This window comes from Neomonachus schauinslandi, chromosome 1, assembly GCF_002201575.2.
Source record: "Neomonachus schauinslandi chromosome 1, ASM220157v2, whole genome shotgun sequence".
NCBI classification, from domain to species: domain Eukaryota; kingdom Metazoa; phylum Chordata; class Mammalia; order Carnivora; family Phocidae; genus Neomonachus; species Neomonachus schauinslandi.
This window is the reverse complement of record NC_058403.1, coordinates 92,899,517-92,925,303: the sequence shown is the minus strand read 5'-3', so window position 1 is coordinate 92,925,303 and position 25,787 is coordinate 92,899,517. Positions and strand designations below refer to the sequence as shown.

General features: G+C 36.9%; 1 protein-coding gene across 5 annotated transcripts; it reads left to right on the top strand.

Moving 5' to 3' along the window:
* Positions 1-1,280: 1,280 nt before the first annotated feature.
* On the top strand, positions 1,281-25,787 carry SKIL (SKI like proto-oncogene). 5 transcript variants are annotated; one of them, XM_021702612.1, is made up of 7 exons: positions 1,281-1,307; positions 1,937-2,997; positions 17,908-18,005; positions 19,617-19,849; positions 23,548-23,789; positions 24,077-24,301; positions 25,165-25,787. In XM_021702612.1, exons 2-7 carry the CDS (start codon positions 1,960-1,962, stop codon positions 25,321-25,323), a joined length of 1,995 nt encoding a protein of 664 aa, XP_021558287.1. In that variant the 5' UTR covers positions 1,281-1,307; positions 1,937-1,959; the 3' UTR covers positions 25,324-25,787. The 5 variants fall into 5 exon arrangements, with proteins under 5 accessions (XP_021558287.1, XP_021558286.1, XP_044776084.1 ...); XM_021702611.1 differs by lacking the exon at positions 1,281-1,307 and having other exon boundaries at positions 1,384-2,997; XM_044920149.1 differs by lacking the exon at positions 1,281-1,307 and having other exon boundaries at positions 1,384-3,001; positions 17,912-18,005; positions 19,617-19,711.

Here is a 25,787-nt window from a genome sequence, read left to right as displayed (position 1 = left end):
GGCGCCCAGCGGCGCGGGGATCCCGACTAGGCGCCCCACCCGCCTGCAAACCCTTCTCCCTTCTGGCCCCGGGCACGCGGGGGAGGTGCAGTCTTAGGGGTGCTGGGGTAACACCCGAGAACTTCCCGGGGAGAGGGTACGCGGGGGATTTCCACAGTCCTCCCCGCGACCCCCGCAGTGGGGCAGTGTTGGGAGGACACTTGAGGTTGTCCCGAGGCTGTGGGTGGGGGTTGGGGGACTCCTCTTCCTCCACTTCCCGCCCCCCCCCTTGCACAGCCTAAGGCGTCCCGGGTCCCTTGTCCACCACTCCGCCCTCCCCCTCGGGTTTGTGATGGGTGGGTGGATTTGCGTGGGCTGAGGATTTCAGGGTTTGGGGGCTCCCCATTGTAGGTCATGCCTCCTGCCCTCTTTCTCGGCCTGCGTTGGCTGAGGTGTTCCTGTGGTGGGCGAAAGTCAGAACATTGGCTAGTGGCCTTGGTCCGTAACCCTTCGGGTATATTTTAAGGTAAACTGCTGGGAGTTTGGGAGGCAAAAATTTCTGTTTATTGGATTTCTTTCGGAAAAGAAGGAAGGAAGTGGAAGAAGAATCTTTTCTTTTTCCCTCTTCCTCCATTTGCATTCTTTGTGAGGTCTGTCTGCCTTGTGTTTTTTGTCCGGGATTAGTCTTGTTAAGGATGGAGATTCCCAGGAGTGGTGTCTATAGCTTTTGGCTTCCATTAAGCAAATTTACTAACCTTTTAAAGGGAAAGTTAATTTTTGCCTACAGTCATTCCAGAAAAAATAGCATACACTGACTAGGTGAATTAATGCACTTAAAATTGTAACTTAGTTACATATGGTAGATATGTTAACTCCTATCTGATTTTTTTTTTTTTTGGATGAAACTGGTATATTTTTTTAAAATTAAGGGATGAAGTAAGGGATTATTGTAGTTAAAATGGCATAACTGAGAAAGCCTCTGGTACTGAGTTTTGGGTGAGATGATCTGTTTAAGGTTCTTCCTATTCTGAGTTGGAGTAGCCCTTTCTCTTTTGAGGGATGTTATTGCTCCCTTTACTCATTCGCCAGGTTGCTTTCCTGTTTAAATGAAGTTCTTCTAGTTAACTGGTGTTAGATTTAAAGAAATTGCTCAAGTGTCACCTTTGGTAAAGTGAACTCGGTATAAGATTAAGAAACTAGTTTCAAACTGACCCTTTGGCCTCTGGAGCAAATTCAGATGTAACTCTCTCCCACCCCTTTCTCTTCCAGATTAATTAAAAGAAGAATGAACAGTAATCCATGAAGATAACTGGGCAGTTTTTCTTTAGGTATCATTTTTAATTGTAGAAGTTCAAGTGGAGTCAGAAGCTCTTCTTACTGGTGTGAGCCTTCAGTTTGTCAACACAGACCAGAGCATCGCTTTTAGAGAAGATACTTTTTTTTTTCCCTTTTTGGTGTCCCTGGTGCCAAAAACTAAATTTGGGTTTGTGTCTAGGTTTTATGACACAAGTAATCACATAAACTTTTCACATGTTTTGCTTAAAACCAAACCAAATCATTGCATTGATTCTGGACTTCTTGAATTGAGAGAATTGATAAGGTTTATTTTAATGCATATATTTGAAGAATTAAGAAAGAAGGCTTCCTCAGAGGTGTGCCTCACAATTATATTCTTTATTATTAGAGACAAAAGAAGAAAGTTTATAGCACTGGCAGTGAAATTATACTAGAGTAGAAGCAGAACCAAATAAAGTTGCAAAATCTATCAAGTAATTTAGGGAGATTTCTCTTTGAAAATTTAAATTTTCTGGGAGTAAGTTACCATAAGTACTGATATACGTTGGTTTTCTCTCTTCGAATGAGTGACTAAAGAACAATGCAAATTTCAGACTTACTTATTTAACATAACCGTTTTTAGCCATGGCAAACCTACAGACAAATTTTTCCTTGGTTCAAGGCTCAAATAAAAAACTGAATGGGATGGGAGATGATGGCGGCCCTCCAGTGAAAAAAATGATGACAGACATTCACGCAAATGGGAAAATGATGATCAACAAGATGCCAACAGTGAAGAAGGAACACTTGGATGACTACGAAGTGCCAATGGAAACTGATGGGGAACATGTGAAGCGAACCTGTGCCTCTGTGCCTGAACCCTTACATTTAAATCCCAGTTTGAAACACACTTTGGCGCAATTCCATTTAAGTAGTCAGAGCTCTCTGGGTGGACCAGCGGCATTTTCTGCTCGGTATTCCCAAGAAAGCATGTCACCTACTGTATTTCTGCCTCTTCCATCTCCTCAGGTTCTTCCTGGCCCACTGCTCATCCCTTCTGATAGCTCCACAGAACTCACCCAGACTGTGTTGGAAGGGGAGTCTATTTCTTGTTTTCAGGTTGGAGGAGAAAAGAGACTCTGTTTGCCCCAAGTCTTAAATTCTGTTCTCCGAGAATTTTCACTCCAGCAAATAAATACAGTGTGTGACGAATTGTACATCTATTGTTCACGGTGTACCTCAGACCAGCTTCATATCTTAAAGGTCCTGGGAATACTTCCATTCAATGCCCCATCCTGTGGGCTGATCACATTAACTGATGCACAAAGACTATGTAATGCTTTATTGCGGCCACGCACTTTTCCTCAAAATGGTAGTGTACTTCCTGCTAAAAACTCATTGGCCCAGTTAAAGGAAACTGGCAGTGCCTTTGAAGTGGAACATGAATGCTTGGGCAAATGTCAGGGTCTATTTGCACCCCAGTTTTATGTTCAGCCTGATGCTCCATGTATTCAGTGTCTGGAATGCTGTGGAATGTTTGCGCCCCAGACATTTGTGATGCATTCTCACAGATCACCTGACAAAAGGACTTGCCACTGGGGCTTTGAGTCAGCCAAATGGCATTGCTATCTTCATGTGAACCAGAAATACTTAGGGACACCTGAAGAAAAGAAACTGAAGATAATTTTAGAAGAAATGAAGGAGAAATTTAGCGTGAGAAATGGAAAGAGAACTCAATCCAAGGCAAGTTTTGTTTTGTTTTGTTTTTTAAATAGTAATTTTGAATAATGGCAGTAGTTTACCTTGAAATCAGGTCTATATTTAGACTATTACTTAACCTGTGCGTTAAGAAACTGTTACTGCTCATGCAACAGCAACAAAAAATACTGATCTATGTAATGTGTTATGTTTGTATTACACATTTTAGGCTATAAAGTGCTTTCCTGTGTGTGTGCTCATTTGATCTTCCAAACAACCTAGTGCAAGAATTAGGATTATTCCCATTCTACAGATAAAGAGAATGAGGCTCAGAGAGACCAAGTGGCTTTCCCAAGATTATATAGCCAGGGAGTGGAGGATTTGGGGCTTCTTTCTCAAGTCATGTTCTCTTTCTTTTTCACACATCCTGCTTTTTGATGACTAGATCTGTTGTTGTCCCAGGACTCAAGATAATTTACACTTTGGTGTTATTTCCATTTGCAAATGGTATAATAGCTAGCCAAAACAATTCTGACTGTGGGCTTCAAACAGCATTTTTCAAAGGTAGATCTTGGATTTCTGACATTGTTTCTCTATCTGGATATTCAGGCTTGATCAGTATTGGAAATTAATGGAAAAGGTGGCTTTATCTGAAGAATTTGTGATTTTCTTTTTTTAAAAGAAAAATAACTTTAAAAAATTGTGACAGCTAGAATAAAAAGATTATTTTAGACTAAATATTAACATACAAACTTGTCAGCAAAGAGGTCTTAAGTATTATATTTCCAACACATTATCTGGTAACTAAGATCTTTATTCTAAGAGTTTGAATGTCTGGGTAAAACAGGATTTGGATTATTAAATATTCAGTTTGTTGATCTGGTTTTTATATGTATTTTTCTACTTGATTAAAACCAGATACTAGCTAGCACTATTTAACACTTAAAAAGTGGCAGAGATTGTTCTTGAGCAGTTTTACATGTATAATTTTATTTGATTCGTACAACAAAAGATTGGCTATGTTTCATCTTAAGAGTCTAATTTTTCCACTATTAGTTTTTATTTCTTGAAATCATCTCTGCCTTTTCTACTTCACAGAAGACATGAATGAGGTGTATTAAATGACTGAAGCTTATTCACAGCAACCTTAGAACTTGGGCTAGAATCTAAGATTTGGTGTCGTGTGCTTTATTACAGTTCCTTTAAGGTTTTGAGGGAAATTTAGTTACAGTTTAGTTATAAAACTGTGATTTGCTTCTGAAGCTCAAGAAGGTAATTTTAGACTCTAATTCAGGATAGTTTGCTACTTGCTGCTTCCAAAGGGTCAACACTTGGAAATTCCGTGTCTATGGCTCCTAGATAAGTTTATATTGTTCATGTGCAGTTATTGACTGATTTTGAAGCAGGATTGACCTCAAGCCGGTTCTCAAATTGCTGGACTTGCTTACCAGCTGGATTGGTCCCACGCTGAAGCTTGTGCTTGGAAATTATCTATATTCTCAAAATGTGGAATGCCCCTTTTGATATTTATGATATCTTGCCCTAAGCTGATTAGAGGCCCTACTCTTACGTGTCCGTAGGTGACCACATTATTTGCCAGATATTCTTGCTCCAATCTTCATTGCTCTGACATAAGCATTTTTGGGATGAACTACTTTGCCTGATATTCCTGCTCTATGTTTGTGAGAAAAACATTTGAGAACCATGATAAAGGTTAAAAAGAAAAAGATGATGAATTTACTTAACTGAAACTGAATGTGCTAGGGTTGGGGTAAAATTGAAACCATTCTTCATCTGGATGTAGCCCTTTATTGTCTCAGAAATTATTAATTTGAATTCATTTTTTAATTTGAGGAAGGTGTGAGATTTTTCTCCCACCTTTTGGCTATGTTATCTTTTTGCAGGATTTACTTCAGTGTTTTAGTGTATTTTGGTATTATTTCCAGTTCTATGTGAATTTTAAGCAATTTAAGGGAATTTAAGAAAATTTCTAGCAATCAAATCTTTAAGAAAGAAGACTTTTGGGTTCACATGTAATAGATACTTGAGTGGTTTATTATGCTTGCCACTTCATATTTTGAAAATTTACTCCTTAAAACTTTGTGAGGTAGTTCTTGCTTGAAGGTCTGTGATCAAGGTTTCTCATATGAGAAACCAGTCCCAGATGTGTCACATGTTCCTGGTTGTATAACTATTGGGTGATAGAATCAGGAGTTGAATGCAGTTCTTCTGACTGAAGTCTAGTAATTTTCAGTGCTTTTTCCTAAAGCAAACTTAGTAGTAGAAACTGAATTTTGAGAAACATTAACTTTTCTTATCAATTTCCCTTAGTATATTGGTTCATAACCTCTATATTAACTTGAATTAAAGACTGAGGTATTTAACTGGGAGGGGGGCTAGGAGATATCCTTGACTGGGGAACATTTATTATTATCTTCTGTGAGTCAGTGAGTTGGTTGCCAAATAAACCAAATAGACCCAGAGGAAGCTCATTTGAAAAAGTCAAGACAAGCTTTCTTCTTTTTTTTTTTTAAATAGAAGAGTATACTAAATATATTAATCTCTCATATAAAGAACATTAATGTTTAGTGTAAATACTAATGTAATTCAATATGTTTATATAGTTAATGTAGTCAAAGTATTGTTTTAGATTAAAAAAACAAAATTATGAAACTCAATAGGCAGTTGATTGAAATGTAGCAACTGTTAAAAATTATTTCCAAGGATGGAAATTTATTAGTAATGATCACCGAACTATTTGCATGACTAATAGCTACATTTAATTTGCATGGTTAGTAGCTATATTTAGATGGAAGAAATAAGTGGTATAAAGTCAGTGTTCTAAGTGAGGAACTGGCTCTGTGTAGAAACTAAAGGTATATTTTGAACTCTTTCTTACTTAGGTCATGACAAGAAACACATTTGATTTTAGATCTGCCTAGGTGGCTTTGCAAAATGGTGTTCTTAAACTGTTTATTTCTTCATATCACCAGAGCTTTTTGTGCTTTTTGTTAGAAATAAGGTTATTGTATTTTACAGTGTGTGGATGTATGCAAGAATGTTATATTTCTTTTCCACATCTTCGGTGGGTATTATTTATTTGGTCTAATTCTGATTTTGTTGTTTGTACATTTTTGTCTATGGAAAAAAGGTTGCTAAACAAATTGCTCATTAAAAAAAAAATATTTGAGAGAAAGAGAGAATGAAAGAGAGCACGTGTGAGTGGGAAGAGAGACAGAGGGAATCTCAAGAGGAATGCCAAGCAGACTCCATGCCATGCCCAGAGCCCAGTGCAGGGCTTGATTCCATGACCCTGAGATCATGGCCTGAGCCGAAATCATGAGTGGGACGCTTAGCTGACTGAGCCACCCAGATGCCCTGCAAATTGGTTATTTGTAAATAAAATTTGAAGGGTGATATTTACTTAAGATTATTTTCAAGCATAGTAGAAAAGTCCACTTGTAGTCATAGGTGGTTCTTTACTGTTAAAGAATGTGGCTGACAATCTTTAAGTTAAGGATGATGTATACCCTTATATATTTTTTTGAAGATTTATTTATTTTAGAGAGGGAGAGAGTGTGTGTGTGCACATGAGCTCATGTGCACCTGTGTACAAGGGGCGGGGAGGGGCAGAGGGAGAGAATCCCAAGCAGACTTTTTGCTGAGTGTGGAGCCTGATTTCAGCTCCATCCCACAACCCATGAAATCATGACCTGAGCGGAAACCACCAGAGTCAGTTGCTTAACCTACTGAGCCACTCAGGTGCCCCATGTCCTGATTTTTTTTTTAAAGTAAAATTTAGATTCTAACATTTAGACTGGACTACTCTTAAGTAAGTAAAATAATATGGTTTTTACTCTGCTTAGGGAAACCCCCCCCCCCTACAGATTATCTATGATGCAAATAGATGATCTAAAGATATTAACTAGATCGTTTTTTTAAAACCCATTAAACATTTTCCTACTTTGAGTTTTGCCTTTTTCTTTCAGTTCATCATTTCTGCAGAGGTCATTGGAATAATAATAGTACAAAAAAATTTTCCCATCTTGTAAACTGTTTTCTTCTGTTTAGGAAATGCGTTTCTTAGTCCAAATCTAAATGAGGTAAGGAAATACACTAGAGAGAATGGGCAACTACAAACAGTAGTGTTGAGACAAAATGTGTTCCAGTAATAGTTGGGGCAGATTTGGTGGTAATTTTTATATCAGTGATATAGTGTGCATTTTGTGATTAGCATAAATTTTGATTAAGTGGGGATAAATAAGGTTAGAATCAGATGAAGTGTTTGTGCTCATATGGAGGACCAGTATGAATATTTTTATCTGACTTTCTAAAATTAATAACTAACTTCCTGAATTTAGAGACTATCTTTTTCTTATTTTCCCAGGACATAGTTTAGTGCTTGGCACGTCAAAGGCACTCAGCGAATTCCTTTTTTTAACTGAATAAATTTTTTTTTTTGAAGATTTTATTTATTTATTTGACAGAGAGAGACAGTGAGAGAGGGAACACAAGCAGGGGGAGTGGGAGAAGGAGAAGCAGGCTTCCCGCTGAGCAGGGAGCCCTATGCGGGGCTCCATCCCAGGACCCAGGATCATGACCTGAGCCAAAGGCAGATGCTTAACGACTGAGCCACCCAGGCGCCCCATTAACTGAATAAATTTTTGAAAAGCAACACTGCATTATATTTTAGAATATGTGGAGTTTTTTGGAAAAATGATGGTTTGATCTGGAAATAAACACATAATGTAATTTGCAGATAATCTGTTGAATGAGATAACTGATCCAATACGAGAATGGAAGTGAAAGCATTTTGGAAGAGTCTAGGAATGTAGGGTGGTGCTTCAAACTATTATTGAAATATTTATTAATGTGTATTTGGGGACTTTTCCTTTCTCCAAACATCTTTTTTTTTTTTTTTTAAAGGTTTTATTTATTTGACAGACAGATAGAGAGAACAAGTAGGCAGAGAGGCAGGCAGAGGGAGAGGGAGAAGCAGACTCTCCACTGAGCAGGGAGCCCAACGTGGGGCTTGATCCCAGGACCCTGGGATCATGACCCAAGCCAAAGGCAGCCGCTTAACCAACTGAGCCACCCAGGCGCCTCTCTCCAAACATCTTTTTGACTTAACTTAGAATTATGTGAAGATATTTCTAACACAAATAAAATAACTGAGTATTGGGTTCATATGTATCTCACTCTTAGTTATTTGTACACAGTAATTATACTAGTTGGATATTTACTTACTAAAACAAAGTTATGCAAGAAGAAAAGTGTGAAACGGGTCTATTATAAGAATTATGTTAAGGACGGTCCAATAAAATCTTTAGAATGGCTTTGGGAATAGTGCCCCCTTATGGTTTAGAAAATACAGAGCCTATATTTGTTTTTACCACTAAAAAATGATAAAAGTTATAAATGTTAACATTTTTCAAAAGGCTTCTGATAAAAAACTTAGAAGTTTATTCTTTTTGGTCTGAGAAATTGGAAAAAATTAAGAAACTTGAAGAAGAAAAAGGGTACACCTGGATCGATGTGTAGGCAGCCAATAGTGTTCTCATAGCTGTGCATACATTATGATTTTGCCACTGGGAGAACTAGGAAGTAATCAAGAATTGGGTTAATTTCAGTCCTTTTAGAGTTCTGGGAGAGGAAAGTGTGGAGCCAGAACTCAATTTGTTCAAGTAAAGAGGTGGAACTAGTTTGGGAATAGCTTTAGTAATAGCTGGAACCTGTATTTTGTCTACATGCAGAATTTTGGTCTAATGAAGGTTCATACATAAAATAACTTAGGCATTTCATTAGACTACAAGAAGCAAAAAAAGAAAATATATAATTAAATTCTAACCTTAAGGTACGGTTTGCCTCAGTCACTAAATAAAGTTGTGTTTTTTTTTTTTTTTTTTAATTCATGAGAGACATAGCGAGAGAGAAAGGCAGAGGGAGAAGCAGGCTCCCAAAGAGCAGGGAGCCCGATGCGGGACTCGATCCCAGGACCCTGAGATCATGACCTGAGCCGAAGGCAGACGCTTAACCATCTGAGCCACCCAGGCGCCCATCAGTCACTAAATAAAGTATTACAGCACCATGCTAGGCAGAAGAAGGAATGACTAGGAAAAATATAAAATTACTTTTTAAAAAAAAAGATTTTATTTATTTATTTGACAGCACAAACGGGGGAGCGGCAGGCGAAGGGGAGGGAGAAGCAGGCTCCCCGCTGAGCAGAGAGCCCAACTCAGGGCTCACTCCCAGGAGGATCATGACCTGGGGATCATGACCTGAGCCTGTTTAAGCTTAACTGACTGAGCCCCAGGCGCCCAGTTTTATAGGGGTTGGAGGGTGGAGGGTGGCTCCACCTATTTCTAGACTTAGAAGTGCGTCACAGAAATATGTACATAAAGACTAAATGCAGGCCCCCTAGGGCAGGAATTTATCTTCTGGTTTCTGAATCTAGAATGTGGTAGATGTTTAATAAAGGTTTGAATAACTGGATGAAAAGTCTTACTAGCCCTATAGAGTTACCAGTGATTTTCTAGGAGAAAACCAGGTTTAGTTTTAAAGCAAAGCAGCATTTTGTTTTTATTTATGGTATTGAATTTATTTTGAGATTTCAGATAGCACTAAAAGTGCATATTTTGTCTGTGTTATGGGGACAAGGAATACAGAAGTTTAGGAAACTCACTAAAGACCATTTTGGTAACACTAGGGCTTTTATTCCATATTAAAAAGTTTTTTTGGTGTGATTATGAAAGCAGTATAGGCCCATAGTAGTAAATCCTAAACAAGTACAAAGAAGAAAACAAAATTTCATAATTCATAATTGCAACATAGAGTGGTAATTCCTTTATATACGTAATGCTTTGTAAATCTGCAAAAGCACCTGCACAGTACACAGGTGTTATTAATACAGGACCAGTTGTTGAAATAATACTTTCGAACCAATTATAAGACAGTTCACTTGGAGCAAGGTTTTTCAAATTGCAATTTTTCACTCATGCAGCCTTTTTCACCCGGGCTTCCACGAGAGGAAAATTAAGCCCTACAGAAAATGATCTGAGTGATGGTTTCATCAGTTCTCCCAAAGATGGTATATAGTACAGTTCTAAATGCTTTGGAGTGAAGTTGATTCGTTGCATACAGTGGATGCCTTGGGGCATTTGGGCTTGTCTCTTGAGAACCCCAGTTGAGAAGGGCCAGGAGGAGGGTTATGAAATCAATTTAGTGGGTCACCAGCATTCAAATAAAATGAAATAGAGTAAAATAAAAAGAGACTACATTGCACATAATAAAATTAATTAATCTACATTTTGATATTGTCAATATACATTAATTGAAGACCAAAATAATCCGAGATCATAATTTTTTAGAAAGAAAAGCAAAACCTTAGACTTATACAGATATTTTAGTGAAAAGATGTATATGACATGGAGATTGCTAAGTTATTGTAATATTAAATGGATTGGACACTGTAGAATTCCAGTATAAAAAAATTTTATTTTTAGGGGCATCTGACTGGCTCAGTTGGAAGAGCATGTGACTCTTGATCTCAGGGTTGTGGGTTTCAGCCCCACATTTGGTGTAGAGATTACTTAAATAAATAAATAAACTTTAAAAATTATTTTTAAAAGTACCAGGAATTTATTAACAGGACTTTTTATCAGTTTGCTCCTTTTTCCTTCACATTGTAAAGGGAGTGGTACTATACTACTGACTTCACATGGTTTTGTTTCCATAAAGGATTTAAGACAATAGTTGCACGTTATAAAAATGTGAGCCTTTGGGGCGCCTGGGTGGCTCAGTGATTAAGTGTCTGCCTTAGGCTCAGGTCATGATCCCGGGGTCCTGGGATCGAGTCCCACATCGGGCTCCCTGCTCGGTGGGAAGCCTGCTTCTCCCTCTCCCACTCTCCCTGCTTGTGTTCCCTCTCTCTGTCTCTCTCTCTCTCTCTTAATAAATAAAATCTTAAAAAAAAATGTGAGCCTTTGCTTTTCCTGTGGACATTTTTAAGCACGTTAAACTTAAAATTGGCTTTGTGAGGTAGGTGGTATCTTTCAGTGCTGGGGAGCAGCAGACATTGCTATAACTCCTGAAGATCCGTTTTTGGGCAGTTAGTGCTTATATTTCAGTTTTCATTGGGTTGATTAATTCTAATAATTATAAGGAAACAAGGCACAAGACTAAGCCTTAAAATCTCTTTAAGTAGCTATTTGCTACCTTTTAACACTATTCCTGTTTCATTTGTTGAAACACTCATTCACAACATGTTGGAAGTATTGAGGAAACTTGATCCTTTAGTGAGAGATTCAGTTTCTTTCAGTAACTGTTGTTGGCAGCTCTGTGGTAGGGTGTCTTTGTGTCCTTCTGAAATCATTTATTGGCCACTTGAATGTCTTAGTATTATAATAAAACAGTAAAAAGACCCTGACAGGTATATTCATTTTATATCGAAGGAGCTATTGCTTAGTCATGTGTTTTGTAAGGTTGCTAATGACTTATGTTGGGCTTGTACAAAGTAATGATTATTTAATATGCATTATATTTTACTTCTTATGTAAGCACATCATTAGGATTACCTGTTAAATTTACCAATCTGCTAATTCTTTGTATGCTTACTGTCTCACGAACACCACAATGTAAAAATATATATCTTTTATAGCTCTTTATAAATTCTGTTTTTAAAATTTTTTCCACGTATTTAAAAAAATTTAATTCTGATTTTTGGTGAGATTTTGGAAATCCCACCAATATCTTGAGGTATTGCCTTGATTTCTTTGGTTCATTAATATTTGTCATTCACTAAAGATAATATTAATCTGATGTTGTAATTAAAAACTAGAGTGCTACTTAAAAGCAAAGTTTATTATTGGAGATAAGTCTAGGAATTGTAAAGGGTTTTGATTTATTTATTTATTCCAGTACAAATTGGAATGCTTATATATGAATAGTGCTGAGTGGGTGGGATTGTTTTGTATCTAGAAAGTGGCAACTAAAATGTTTATTGTTTTTTTTTTTTTGTAAATGAAATCAAGTTCTCTAAACTATTTGCCATTGTGAGACTAATAAGCATTGTACTACCAAAATACAATAGTTCTTTATTAAGAAATCTGATTATCAAAGGATCATGTGTACATAACACAGTAAGTTGAAATTTAGAGAAACTCACATAAAACATTTCCTAATTTTTACTTATTTAAGATGAATTCTTCTATAACTCTTTGGGATTGTTTAAATTTTGCTTTCATAGATATTATTTGTTGTTTTATGACTTAGAGAAAGAACCTTTGAAATGAAATAATATGTCTGAAAAATTTCCTATGTGTTTCAGATGAGGATGCCATCTGTTCATTTTGTCATAGATAATGGTGGGGAAGTTGGGCAATAAAAGCATTTAAAAATGTTTAAGACTCCAACTTAAGATACTAAGTGATCTATTTCTCTCCTTTGCCAAGTAATGTAATGTATTCTGTTTTAATGTTTAAATACACAAAGTGAATAAATTTTTCCTACATTGAAAGCTAAGAGACAATAGATGCTCATATCTTGGTATCTAATTTTTATTCCTGATCAGTAGTAGCATTACTGCTGTGCCATTTAATTATATTGTTCTTTTTTTGAAGACCTAATTTGTATGTTGACACAAATGCAGAATAGATGAGAAAATCTGGCATGCCTGTGAATGTTCTGTTGTATAATATGTGCTTTTCTTAATTGTTTTTAACACACAGTTAGGATAAGTTGTTATAAATGTGTTTATGGCTTACCACATGTTGGATAAAATTAAATCCCATCATTTTATCATGGTTAGTGTTGTATATTTCCCCATCAGTTATATTATTTAATTTGTAGATTTGATTTCTAAAAATATGCCCCAGAGACTGTTGGGCTTCTTTGGTACTTCATGGAGTAGAAAGATATTGAGTGTGAAAGAGACTGTCTTCTCAGTTTCAGGATAGCAGAGTAACCTGATAAAAGGCCACTCTGGGAATTAATGAGCTAAGCTGTCATTCAGAATTCATTCAGCAAATATTTATTAGTATTAGGAATACTTTATGCCAAGTGCTAGGTACTGAAAATACAAAAGTAAGGAAGGTGGTCCTTGACCTCAAGCTGCTCTGTTGAATTGGAGGCTGGATAGCCTCTGGTTAGGGATTCTGAATGGGGAATTCAGACATTGGCTAGGGGATTGCACTAAGTGATCTTTAAGGAAGGTTTCTTTAAAATCTCTAGACTGTGATTTTGTTAGGAGGATGGTGTGATATTAGAAAAATAAAATAAAGGACAGAAATTAGAGAGGGATGGGTGTTTAACATGCTAGCAATTATTTACGGTGGCATCTGAAGTTTAGAGACCTGGAAATAAAGATACACAGAGTTTGGATCATGAATAGTAGTAAAACAAATCAAGCTGTAGAGTTTTGAAATGAATGTGATCAAAATTGAGTTAGATTTTTTTTTTTTTAAACTGAGTCAGAGTTCAAGTCAAGATCTTTGGGTGAAGAAGTTTAGAACTTGCTGTTTTGAAGATTTGAGATTCCAGATATGATAGAAAAAACTTCTGAATATATAAGTCAATTTTAGTAATTTGAATTTTAAAAAATCTGGAAACAGTTGACATTTTGGGCAGTACATCCAGAATTGTTTTGGATATAAAACTCATTTAAAGTGGAGCTTGCTTTATTTTCTAAACAATGAGTTTAACAAATGACTTCTAGAAAAGAAATTCTCATTTAATTCAAGCTGATGTTATATTTCATTGATTTGTTAGAGTGAGCTTATCCCATGCTTATTAACACCTCTTGTCATACAGTGTTGTGGTGAAAAATGTTCTGCCTAAGTGAGTTTTCTGGATGATGAAGCTACTCTTCAGCAGAGTGTTTTTTAAAACTAACCTTTTTCATGAATTCTAAAATGTCTTAGTTTTCAATCTTTCTAAGTGGTAGGTATATAGTTATGGTATATATGTATATAGTATGCTATTTTTATCTGGCATAAATATAGAATATAATTCAACTATGTCCTGTTAACTCAAGACTTCTTTAACATCAGTTACTGTACATGTTGTGATGAAGGTAGGGGACAATTGAGATATATTAAATTATTTGCCCTGGTCTATGATAAAGCCCTCAGATTGTCTTGCTTTTTGAATCAGGTTTTGGGTTTGCATCTTGTAATTATCCTCTCTTTAGGCTTTCAGCTGTCACCTGGCATCTATCATTTAGTGTTGCCATTACCAGCAATACCCTTTCTAATTTACTTGTAGAACTGAGCTATAGGTTGAGAAACTATGGGAACAAGTGATTGGTTTATTTTATAAATAAGCATTTGATTTTGCCTCAGATTCTGAACTTCCTTAGAATATTTGATCTAGATTGTGAGTTTTTTTTTTAAAGATTGTATTTATTTGAGAGAGAGCTCATGTGCACAGGGTTGGGGGAGGGGGCTGGATAAGGGGGTTGGGGGGAGGGTTCGGGAAAGGGCAGAGGAGGGAGAAGCAGACTCCCCACTGAGCAGGAAGCCCAGTGTTTGGGGGGGGGAGGCATGATCCCAAGATCCTGGGATCCTGACCTGAGCCCAAGGCAGAGGATTAACCAACTGAAGCCCCCCACCCTGCACCCTGAGTTTGTTTTTTTAATTGTATAGAACCTAGAGGCCCCCACTGAATACTCTTAAATCCTTTGAAAATATCATTATTTTCCCTAATCTTGTGATCTCATTAGTTTTTCAAATTCCTTGTTCATTCTTTTTTTTTTTTTTTTTAAAGATTTTTAAATTATTTATTTGAGAGAGAGAGAGAAACAGCATGAGAGGGGATAGGGTCAGAGGGAGAAGCAGGCTCCCCGCTGAGCCGGGAGCCCGATGTGGGACTCGATCCCAGGACTCCGGGATCATGACCTGAGCCGAAGGCAGTCGCTTAACCGACTGAGCCACCCAGGCGCCCTCCTTGTTCATTCTTAACCAAAATGTTGATTTCCCACCAATAGAAGTTGCCATATTTTTATGTTTGGCTTTTCATTGGTCTTAAATCTTCTCCTGATTGATCAAGTTGTGTAATGTTTGCCCCAGAAGCGGTTTCCTTTTAACTGTCAACCCATTTTGTTGGGGCTGTGGGTTGTCAGACTTCTCCTGAGTTTCTTCATCTTAATTGTTTTCCCCCATTAGCGGGAACCCCCCAATCAAACCATGGACAGTTTACAAATTGATTTTGCTTTAATCACAACTGCTTAGCATCTGGAGATCTGTTTCTATTCCATTTTATGTAGTTTCTTGGTTCTGAACTGGAATATTGGGACATCAGGCAAAATAGTTTTTCTAATTTCTTAGTATTTAGTGGCTGTCCCCTGAGAGTGCTGTGTTCATGAATTATTGGATGAGGATGTCATTTCCCACACACCTTACCTAGTTGCAGAAGGGAGTGGAGACATTCAGAGGAATATCCAGCTCTCATTTTTGTCTCATCTTTCCTTTATCTCAATCTCAATTTCATCCTCTCTTACTCCACTGGGGTTGTCCATTAACCTCCTCGTGTCTTTATTGCTCACGCAAACCTTACCTCCTTTCAGCTCCCTCCTCTACCATGTGAGTCTTATTCTCTCTTTAAGATACTCTTTTCCCAAAAGAGCAGGGTAATTACTGTGATTTGAAACATGGTGTGTGTACAAAGTGGCGCTGGTTGGTGGTGGTAGTGGGGAGACTGTGTAAAACAAACAAAAATAAGGGAGAAGTTCGTGGTCACAGGTTATTCTTTTCTTTCTCAGTTTCTGAACCTCAGTTTTCTAATCTGTAAAATGGAGGTCGTAACACCTACTTAATGAAGTACTTGTTAGAATTAAGGAGGGTTTATAAAGTACTTATCAGGTATACAGATGTTCATTAAGTAGGGACGCCTGGGTGGCTCAGATGGTTGAGCGTCTGCTTTCAACTCAGGTCATGATCTCCAGTTCCTGGGATGGAGCCCCAAGTCAGGCTCCCAGCTCAGCAGGGAGTCTGCTTTTCCCTCTCCCTCTGCCTCTCTCCCGCTTGTGCTCTCTCTCAAATGTATAAATAAAATCTTAAAAAAAAAAAAAAGATGTTCATTAAGTACCCACTTACCTTCTTTTCCTTTATTCACATGTATAGTTTATGAGGAAATATGGTTTACTGGTAAGTGTTAGCAAGCAAAGTATTTTCAAGGTTAGCCTGGCAAAGTTTTTTGTTTTGTTTTGTTTTTTGTTTTTTTTGGTGTGTAAGGTGTTTGTTAAGGATCAATTACCTGTTAAAGGAAGGCAGTGGAGGCGAGACTGTAGAGGGAAGGTAAAAATGTGCAATGCAGTCCCATCAGTGTTTCAGCCAAGTTGGCAGGGAGCTGTGGAGTGAATAATGCCCATTTGAGTTTACCATGTTAGGATAAAATGGCTTCTCCTTTGGACTCCTGTCTCCCTCATATCACTCACCATATCAGCTGCCCAGAGAAAGGCACGACTCAGCTTTGAGGCATTTCCTCACGAGCATGTGCTGCTCAGGTACTATGCTGAATTCTTGAGGTGGATCCTCCACAGATCTGTAGAGTTCTCTCTGGGCAGCTTCCTCTGACCTGCAGACTTGATTTGCCTTGTTCTTTCTGGATGTTCTATATTGTTTCCTCCACTCACGCTACTCTGTAAGGCTCTGACTGGGTTCCCTTGTCAGCTCCAAGTTTTGTTTTTTCTTTTCTTTTTTTAAACATTTCACCATACTTCTTTTATTATAAATCTACCTATTCTTCTGTCTATCCACCTTTTTTCCCTTCCAGTGTTGTTGAGAAATAATCGACATACATCACTGTATAAGTGTAAGGCATACAGCATGATAGTTTGATTTACATATATTGTGAAGTGATTACCACAGTAGGTTCAGTTAACACCCATCCTTGTAATGCAGTCTGTCTTGGTCTCTGAGGCGCAGTGGGGTGCTTCAGCCTCCACCTCCACACTCCCATGTTAAAGGATTCTCTCAGTGGTGTCTTGTTCTTGAATAGATGTTAGTTTTTCTTGTGAGGGGGCGTGAAGTCAAGAACAACCTGTGTTGCCATCTTAGTGACATCTCTCCCCTGGCAAAGTATTTATTGCTATAGAATGTTATCTAATCCACTAACAACCGGAGGGAAGGGATATATTCTAGCTGATTGTAGCAGCAAGAAGAATCCAAACTTACCAATGTTGTACATTTGCAAGGTACTATTTAAAATGGATTTTATTATTTATTTATTTATTTATTTTTAAATTTTTATTTATTTATTTATTTTTTTAAGATTTTATTTATTTGACAGAGAGAGACACAGAGAGAGAGGGAACACAAGCAGGGGGAGTGGGAGAGGGAGAAGCAGGCTCCCCGCTGAGCAGGGAGCCTGATGCGGGGCTCGATCCCAGGACCCCGGGACCATGACCCGAACCGAAGGCAGACGCCCAACGACTGAGCCACCCAGGCGCCCCTTTATTTATTTTTTAAAAAGATTTTATTTATTTACTGGAGAGAAAGTGAGCGAGAAAGAGTGCACAAACGGGAGGAGGGGCAGAGGGAGAGGGAGAAGCAGACTCCCCACTGAGCAGGGAGCCAGATGCAGCGGGTGCTTGACCCCAGGACCCTGGGATCATGACCTGAGCCAAAAGCAGACACTTAACCAACTGAGCCACCCAGGTGCCCTTAAAATGGATTTTAAAAATAGATTCCTTAGTATGAAATTTTATGAAATCATTTCTGGTAATCCATGTTAATATGCATACTGAAACTTTTTCTGTTATAGGATAGTTCACATAATTGTGAGTGACTAGATTTGGTACTTTAAGGGAAAGCTGCCTCGTTAGAAGAGGACTCTCAAATAATGTAACTCTTATTAGTCAGGGTTCTTCAGAGGCATACACTGGCCCTGTCAAGTTGACATGTAAAATTAACCATCACATCTTCCCTCGATGAACTTTTTCCCTTCTACATTTTTCTACAGATAGATACACCATCAGGAATGGAATTACAATCATGGTACCCTGTTATAAAGCAGGAAGGTGACCATGTTTCTCAGACACATTCATTTTTACACCCCAGGTGAGTGGGTATTGACTCATTTGTTTGTTCATTCATTCATTTGTTCATTCATTCATTCGACATCTATATGTCAAGTACTGTTCTAGTTCCTGGGAATTCATTATTTAGTTTTAGGCTTGTTAATGAAATGAATTGTAAATTGTGTTGAATATTTGAGATAACCTTTTCTTGGTGTTTTTATGTTCTTTCTAGGAATTCATCATTTCCTTTTCACCCTAATTAAAAATTGGAAGTTTTCCTTGAATTTCCTTGCTTCCCTGTAAGAGGTAAACCAACTCTTTAAGAGTTTGGTATGCGACTTTGGTATTTTACAAAGAAATTTTTTGAAACTTAGAAGCTTTCATAGTAACCACGTCCTTCAAAATCCAGTTTCCGATTTTTAATAAAAATGCAGCTTAGATGATAAACTTTTTATTGATTCCTAGGTTTTTATTGCTGTAGATATATATTCCCCCCAAACATGGTGATGAAGAATCTCAGTCTTACTTACATTTGCACAGTTCCCACCATTCCTGTTGTATTTGAAGTAAATCTTTGGGCATTATTAAACCTGTCAGTTTTCTTAGCAGAATACTTTTTATCCTCAGAATTCATGTAATTAGTAAAGAGGAACAATATAGATTATTGTATAAAGAAAATAAGACGTAAGAGGAGATCATTTAGAGTTTAGGGAATGAAGTAGTACATCAGTTAAATGGTTGCATTTTTTGGCTAAAGGTTATGCAGATTATAGTTAATAATACAGTGCTTCAGTATTTAGCTCAGATTTGTCCCATGGGTCTCTCAGATAATCTGCTGAACAATTTTATGTGAGCTTTGAGCAAAATTGGTAGTTATCCCTTCAATCTTAGTTTTGCGCAATTTATCGAAATTTTATCAAATTAGGAAGTACTAAAGTATTTTAGGAAGATTGCTCTGTGGGGTTTGAAACAAGTAGGACCAACTGCCCAGTAGCAGTAGCTGGGCGGTATTCAGAGTGCTATGTAAGAAGGGCCTTGGGAGCTCCTCATTGGGCCTGTGGTGAATCAGGCCATAGCCTTGTGGTGTGGGACTGAATCAGCCTCTATAACAAAGAGTGAGGATTCCTTGCTTTCACGGGGGGGGGGGGGGGGGGAAGAAAATAGTTCTCCAAGTAGCATACGGTCTGTGTCCTTTCTGGCATAAGCCTTACCTATTCAGGGCTATTAAACAGCTCTAAAGTGCTTCATGCTTCTAGTTCTCAGGTGGTTTTGAGGGAAGGAGATGAGACTGTAGTTTTCTTTCCCAGTGAGTATCTCTTTAGTGCCTAGAAATTACTGTTTGCAAAGTAACAAAAATTATTCATAATTTTATACTTACTGTCTAAAGTACTGAAGTCTTAAAGAATTCTTTTCTATGATCCTTCTTTTCTTTTTTATTATTAACATATAAGTTTCAGGGGTACAGGTCTGTGATTCATCAGTCTTACACAATGCACAGCGCTCCCCACAACACATACCCTTATGATCCTTATTTTCTGAGTTATGTTGTCTATTTTGGTATAAAATTTTTTAACCATAGAAATAGATTTAACGTATTTTACTTCTTACCCACATGTAATATATGTCTTATTTTGCCTTTCTTTCTTTTTAGCTACTACTTATACATGTGTGATAAAGTGGTTGCCCCAAATGTGTCGATTACTTCTGCTGTATCCCAGTCTAAAGAGGTCACGAAGACAGAGGCAAGTAGATCTATACCAAGACAGTCAGAGAAGCCTCATAGTAGTGGGAAACATCAAAAAATGGTGTCTTACCCAGATGTCTCACTGGAGGAACAGGAGAAAATGGATTTAAAAACAAGTAGAGAATTATGTAGCCGTTTAGGTAAGTATTCAGAAATTATTTTTTTGAAATCATACACTTAATAAACACATTTATTCAGCATTTTCTTTCTTTCTTTCTCTTTCTTTCTTTCTTTTTCTTTCTTTCTTTCTCTCTCTCTCCCCCCTCCCTCCCTCTCTTTCTTTCTCTCCTCTTTCTTTCTTCTCTCTTCCTTTCTTAAAAAGATTTTGTTTATTTGACAGAGAGAGAAAGAGAACACAAGCAGGGGGAGTGGGAGGGACAGGCTCTCCACTGAGCTGGGATCATGACCTGAGCTGAAGGCAGACACTTAACCTTAATCAACTGAGCCACCCAGGAGCCCTTAGTCAGCATTTTCAAAGAGGATTTCTATTTAAGAGAGTGTTCCAGATAATTGAAGCTTTTATCTTAAAAAAATGCACCTTTCAAAACTCTGAGTGACTACTTAGAACCTCAGGTCCTATACTTTTTTTTAGAACAGTTATAGCTATAGAGGCTAATGATGTAGTTATGTAGTCTACATGGTTTCATACTGCAAGTGATTTTTGCGTGATTGTTTTTTTTCCTTTCCTGCCCTTTTTTTGCTGTCAGTTTTCTTCAGAAGGTCCTTTCTAATTTGCTGCGAACTGAGAAACCATTTTATAATGCTAAGAAGTATGTAATGGGGTGCCTGGCTGGTTCAGTCAGTAGAGCATGTGACTCTTGGTCTCAGAGTTGTGAGTTTGAGCCCCACGTTGGGTATAGAAATTACTCAAAAAAAAAAAAAAAAAATGAATGAAAGTCTTAAAAAAAAATAAAGCTAAGAAAGATGTAAGAGTTGTGGGGTTAAGGAATCAGGGAAACTTAGCGCCATGTGATAAGCAAGGATTGAAAACTCATAGCTATGGGGGCCAGGCAGAGGGCATAAAAAGCAGAATGCTGGCTGGACATCTTTAAAAAAAAAAAAAAAAAAGCTGCCTAGTTACAATGTCTTTTAAAATACTGTGGACCAAAGGAGACATGTCTGCTCAAATGCTGCCTGTTTTACCCTCTACATAGCAGCAGAGCTTTGCTTACAGCTTAGGCAAGTGTGACAGTTATTTCAGCTATCTTGGAGTAGTTGAAGTGTCCACTAGTCATTTAACTGTTTTCATAGATAACTGAGATTCTTTGGGGGGTTTCTGTACTTTAATTTTGAGATTTTTAAAATTCAACTTTTTTTGGATTTAAATATGGTGAACACTAATTAGTAACATACTGTTATGTCATATTTGTGTTATATTTTTTTCCCAAATTAATTCTAGTGACTTTTAAAAAATTGTTGATATAGTTCATATGTTATAAAATGTACCCTTTTAAGGTGTATACTTTAGTGACTTTCAGTAAATTCACAAAGTTGTTCAACAATCACAGCTATTTAATTTCAGGACATTTTCATCACCCCAAAAAGAAACCCTGTAATCCATTAGAAGTTACTCTCTATTTTCCTCTTTCCCCAGCCTCTATTTATTTTTTGTCTTTATAGATTTGTCTATTCTGGACATATCATATAAAAGAGATCATATAATATGTGACCTTTTATTGTCTGGCTTTTCACTTGGATAATATTTTTTCAGTCCATGTTGTAGCATATTTTAATACTTGTTTTCTTTATATGGTTTAATAATATTCTGTTATTGTATAGATAAATATACCACATTTTGTTTATCCACTTATCAGTTGATGGACATTGAATTGTGTCCACTTTTTTTTTTTTAAAGTAGGCTCCATGCCAAACGTGGGGCTTGAACTCATGACCCCAAGATTAGAAAGATTAAGAGTTGCATGCCCTACTAAGTGAACCAGCTAGGTGCCCCGAATTGTGTCCGCTTTTTGGCTGTGATGAATAATGCTGCTATGAACACTTATGCACATGTTTCAACATAGACATGTTTTCATTTCTCTTGGGTATATATTTAGGAGTGATGTCATGTTTAATATCTGGGTCATGTTTAATATCTCAAGGGACCGCCACACTGTTTTTCAAAGCAGCTGTACCATTTTCCTTTCTACCAGCAGCTTATGAGGGTTCCAATTTCTGCAATCTTTGTCAACTTTTGTTACTGTCTTTCTTCTAATTATAGCCATACTAATGGTTGTAAAGTGGTATCTCATGGTTTTGATTTGCAGTTCTCCAATGACTAATGATATTGAGTGCCTTTCCATGTTTTATTGGATCTCTTCAGATCCTTTGCCTATTTTTAAATTGAGTTCTCTCTTTACTATTGAGTTATAAGTGTTCTTTATATATTCTGGATAGTAGACCCATATCAGATATATGATTTGCCATTCTATCAGTTGTCTTTTCATTTTATTGTTGGTGTTTTGTGAAGCACAAAAGTTTTATTTATTTATTTTTATTTATTATTTTTAGAGAGAGCGCAAGTAGGGTGGGGAAGGGGAGAGGAAGGGAGAGAGAGAATCTTAAGTAGGCTTCATGTTCAGCACAGAGCCCGAGGTGGGGCTCAATCTCATAACCCTGAGATCATGATATGAGCCAAAATCAAGAGTCAGATGCTTAACAGACTGAGCCACCCAGGAACCCCAAAGCACAAAAATTTTAAATTCTGATGAAGTCCAATTTATTTTTTCTTTGGTTGCTTATGTAGATGTCATGTCTAAGAAACCATTGCCTAAACCAAGGTCACAAAGATTTACATGTAAGAGTTGTAGCTCTTATATTTAGGTCTCTTCAATCCATTTTGAGTTAATTTTTATGTACAGTGTGAGGTTCAGTCTCACTCTTTGTATGTGATTACAGTTGTCCCAACACTATTTGTTGAAAAGACCATTTTCTCCTGATTGAGTTGTTTGGTGCCCTTGTTAAATACCAGTTGCCCATAAAAGTATGCAGCCTTGATTTCTGTAGCTTTGTAATAAGCTTTGAAATTAGGCATTGTGAGTCCTAAAAGTTTATTATTATTTTTCAATATTATATTTTGGCTATTTTGGATTCCTTGCGTTTTCATATGAATTTCTGCATCAGCTTGTTAATTTCTGCCACAAAGCCAGCTGGGATTTCAATAGGAATTGAAAAAAAAGTTGCTCGGTTTGGGGAATATTTACCATCTGTCTTAGTCTGTTCAGGCTGCTATAACAAAAATACCCTAGACTGGTGGCTTACGCTACAAACATTTATTTTTTACAGTTCTGGAGGTTGGGAAGTCCAAAATCAAGGCACCAGCAGATTTGGTGTCTGGTAGGGGCCTGCTTCCTGGTTCATAAAGGTCTGTGTTCTCTTCAGACACATGGTGGAAGTCCTCACATGGTGAAAAAGGCAGGAGAGCTTTCTGGAGTCTCTTTTATAAGGGTATAGATCCTATCATGGAGGCTCCACCCTTATGACCTAGTTATGTTCCAAAGGCCCCACCTCCTAACATCATCACATGGGTCATTAGGATTTTAATATATGAATTTTGGGGTCACTAACATTCAATTCATGACACCATTTTAACAATATTAAATTTTCCAATCCATGAACATGGGATGCCTTTCCATTTATTTAGGTCTTTAATTTTTTTCAATGATGTTTTGTAGTATTCATTGTATAGGTCTTGTACTACCTTTCTTAAATTTATTCTTAACTATTTCATTATTTTTTATTTCATTTGTAAATGGAATTTTTTTTTCATTTTGTTTGTGGGTTCTAGTGACTTTTTAACAGTGATGTTCATTTTTTGTTACTTCATTTTTGCCTCTTAAAGATCCATCAATCTCAAATAATTCTACAAGTAAGAAGAAACCCGAGTCTACCACTTGCAGTTTCATCAGAGACACAAGCAAGGCAGGAATAGACCATGATACTGCAGCTTCATCTCCACTTCTTGTCAAAGATATCATCTGTGAGGATGATAAGGGAAAGATCATGGAAGAAGTAATGAGAACTTATGTAAAACAACAGGAAAAACTGAACTCAATTTTGCAGAAGAAGCAACAACTTCAGATGGTAAAATTGTTATTTAAATGATAGTCTATTATGAAAAGATACTTTTGCACATTCTCAAGAAAAGTCAAGGGAGATATTGTAAATGTGTTTAAGATTTAGGGTTCTATACTCACAAGCAATTTTCTTTCAGATTTTTAGAGAAAATAGTTTTTCAGGATAATTACTTATATATAAAACTGATGTGACAGCTGAATTTCAGATGTTTTCTGTCCTATTTTTTCCTTTATTGAAGTTTTTAGCATGATGGAAATAAAATAAAAATTATATTGTTATTCTTGATATTACAGGAAGTTGAAATGTTGAGTAGTTCAAAAGCTATGAAGGAACTCACTGAAGAACAGCAAAATTTGCAGAAAGAGCTTGAATCTTTGCAGAATGAACATGCTCATAGAATGGAAGAATTTTATATTGAACAGAAAGACTTAGAGAAAAAATTAGAGCAGGTAATGAAGCAAAAATGTACCTGTGATTCAAATTTAGAAAAAGACAAAGAGGCTGAATATGCAGCACAGGTAAGAATTACTCAGTTTGTATAATGTTACCCTTTCAATGTGGAAATTGAAGCTGTTACCTTCTCTATTAAAGTTACTTTTTGTCAAGCTCATTTCATTGGGCAAGATTTCAAAATAGATAATTCTGTTAAACACAAGTTTATGGTGTATCATCCAACATGATTTTTTTAAAAAGATTTTATTTATTTATTTGACAGAGAGCACAAGCAGGGGGAGTGGTAGACAGAGGAAGAAGGAGAAGCAGGTTCCCCACTGAGCAGGGAGCCCGATGTGGGGCTCAATCCCAGGACCCCGGGATCATGACCTGAGCCAAAGGCAGATGCTTAACAGACTGAGCCACCCAGGCACCCCCCAAGATGATTTTTTTAAATTTTGATTGCTTTATTAAACTTTCATTAGGTTTCTATATTTTAGTTGCCCAAATTGCTAATCTCTAGCTCTCTGAATATCAAATGTTGTATTATCTTAATGTAGTTTATGGGCCTTCACATCACCAAATTAACAGATATGAATTGTTGCCCACTATGTTCAAAAGCACTTGAGCAAAAATGAATAGTAGCTTGCAACTTGGGGAAGATGAACAAATAACTCGAGCAGGCTGTGTGAGAGGTATGCTAAACTGTAGGGCATAATGAAAGTGCTCTAGGTGTTAGTTCTCTTGACCCTTTTTTTCCCCCCTCAATTCAATATTATGTTAAAACTGGATGAATATTATTAGATACTCAAGAGATTGTAGTATGCATGAATTTACAAATGTAGTTCATTTTGTAAAAAGTAATTTGAAAGTAGGTCTTTGCTATTATGTGAAGATTAAATGGAAAAACAAAACTGAATGAAAACTGACAGTCTTTTAAATCTCACAGTTGGCAGAACTGAGACAGAGATTGGACCATGCTGAGGCTGATAGGCAAGAACTCCAAGATGAACTTCGACAGGAACGGGAGGCAAGACAGAAGTTAGAGATGATGATAAAAGAGCTAAAGCTGCAAATTTTGAAATCATCTAAGACTGTTAAAGAATAGAAACCTTTAAAGAGATTCATCTGTGTATTCCCAACAGGGTTTATTTTTGTTTGTTTGCTTTGGTTATTGAAATCTGAGTAACTTGTCTGCATGAAGATTACTAGGCATCCTATCTATTTGTAGATCAGAAAAAGTGAAGAGATTATATATTAATACATAAATTTTTACATTTTCCAAATGAATGAAAATGTATGCTTCTTTGTACTTTTTTTTTTCAACCGGCTTAAAAACAGTACTATATGATTTGAACTATTAGATAATCTGCCTATATTTCTAATGCAAATTTAGCAGTTGTATACTTTCTAAAAGCTGCATTGTGTGATGGATAGTTGTGGTCAGTTTTGTTACCCATATTTCAGACTCAACTTTACGTACAATGGTGGCTTCATATTTCAAATATATAGAGCTACTGAAGGAGTTGAATCTCCATTTTTTTTCGTTAACAGTCTCCTTTCTAAATTGAT

Coding starts and splice junctions, on each gene's coding strand:
- SKIL (XM_021702611.1), top strand. CDS start 1,900: ATGGCAAACCTACAGACAAATTTTTCCTTGGTTCAAGGCTCAAATAAA. Junction 19,850..23,547: donor AGAATTATGTAGCCGTTTAG/GTAAGTATTCAG, acceptor TGCCTCTTAAAG/ATCCATCAATCTCAAATAAT. Junction 24,302..25,164: donor AGGCTGAATATGCAGCACAG/GTAAGAATTACT, acceptor TAAATCTCACAG/TTGGCAGAACTGAGACAGAG.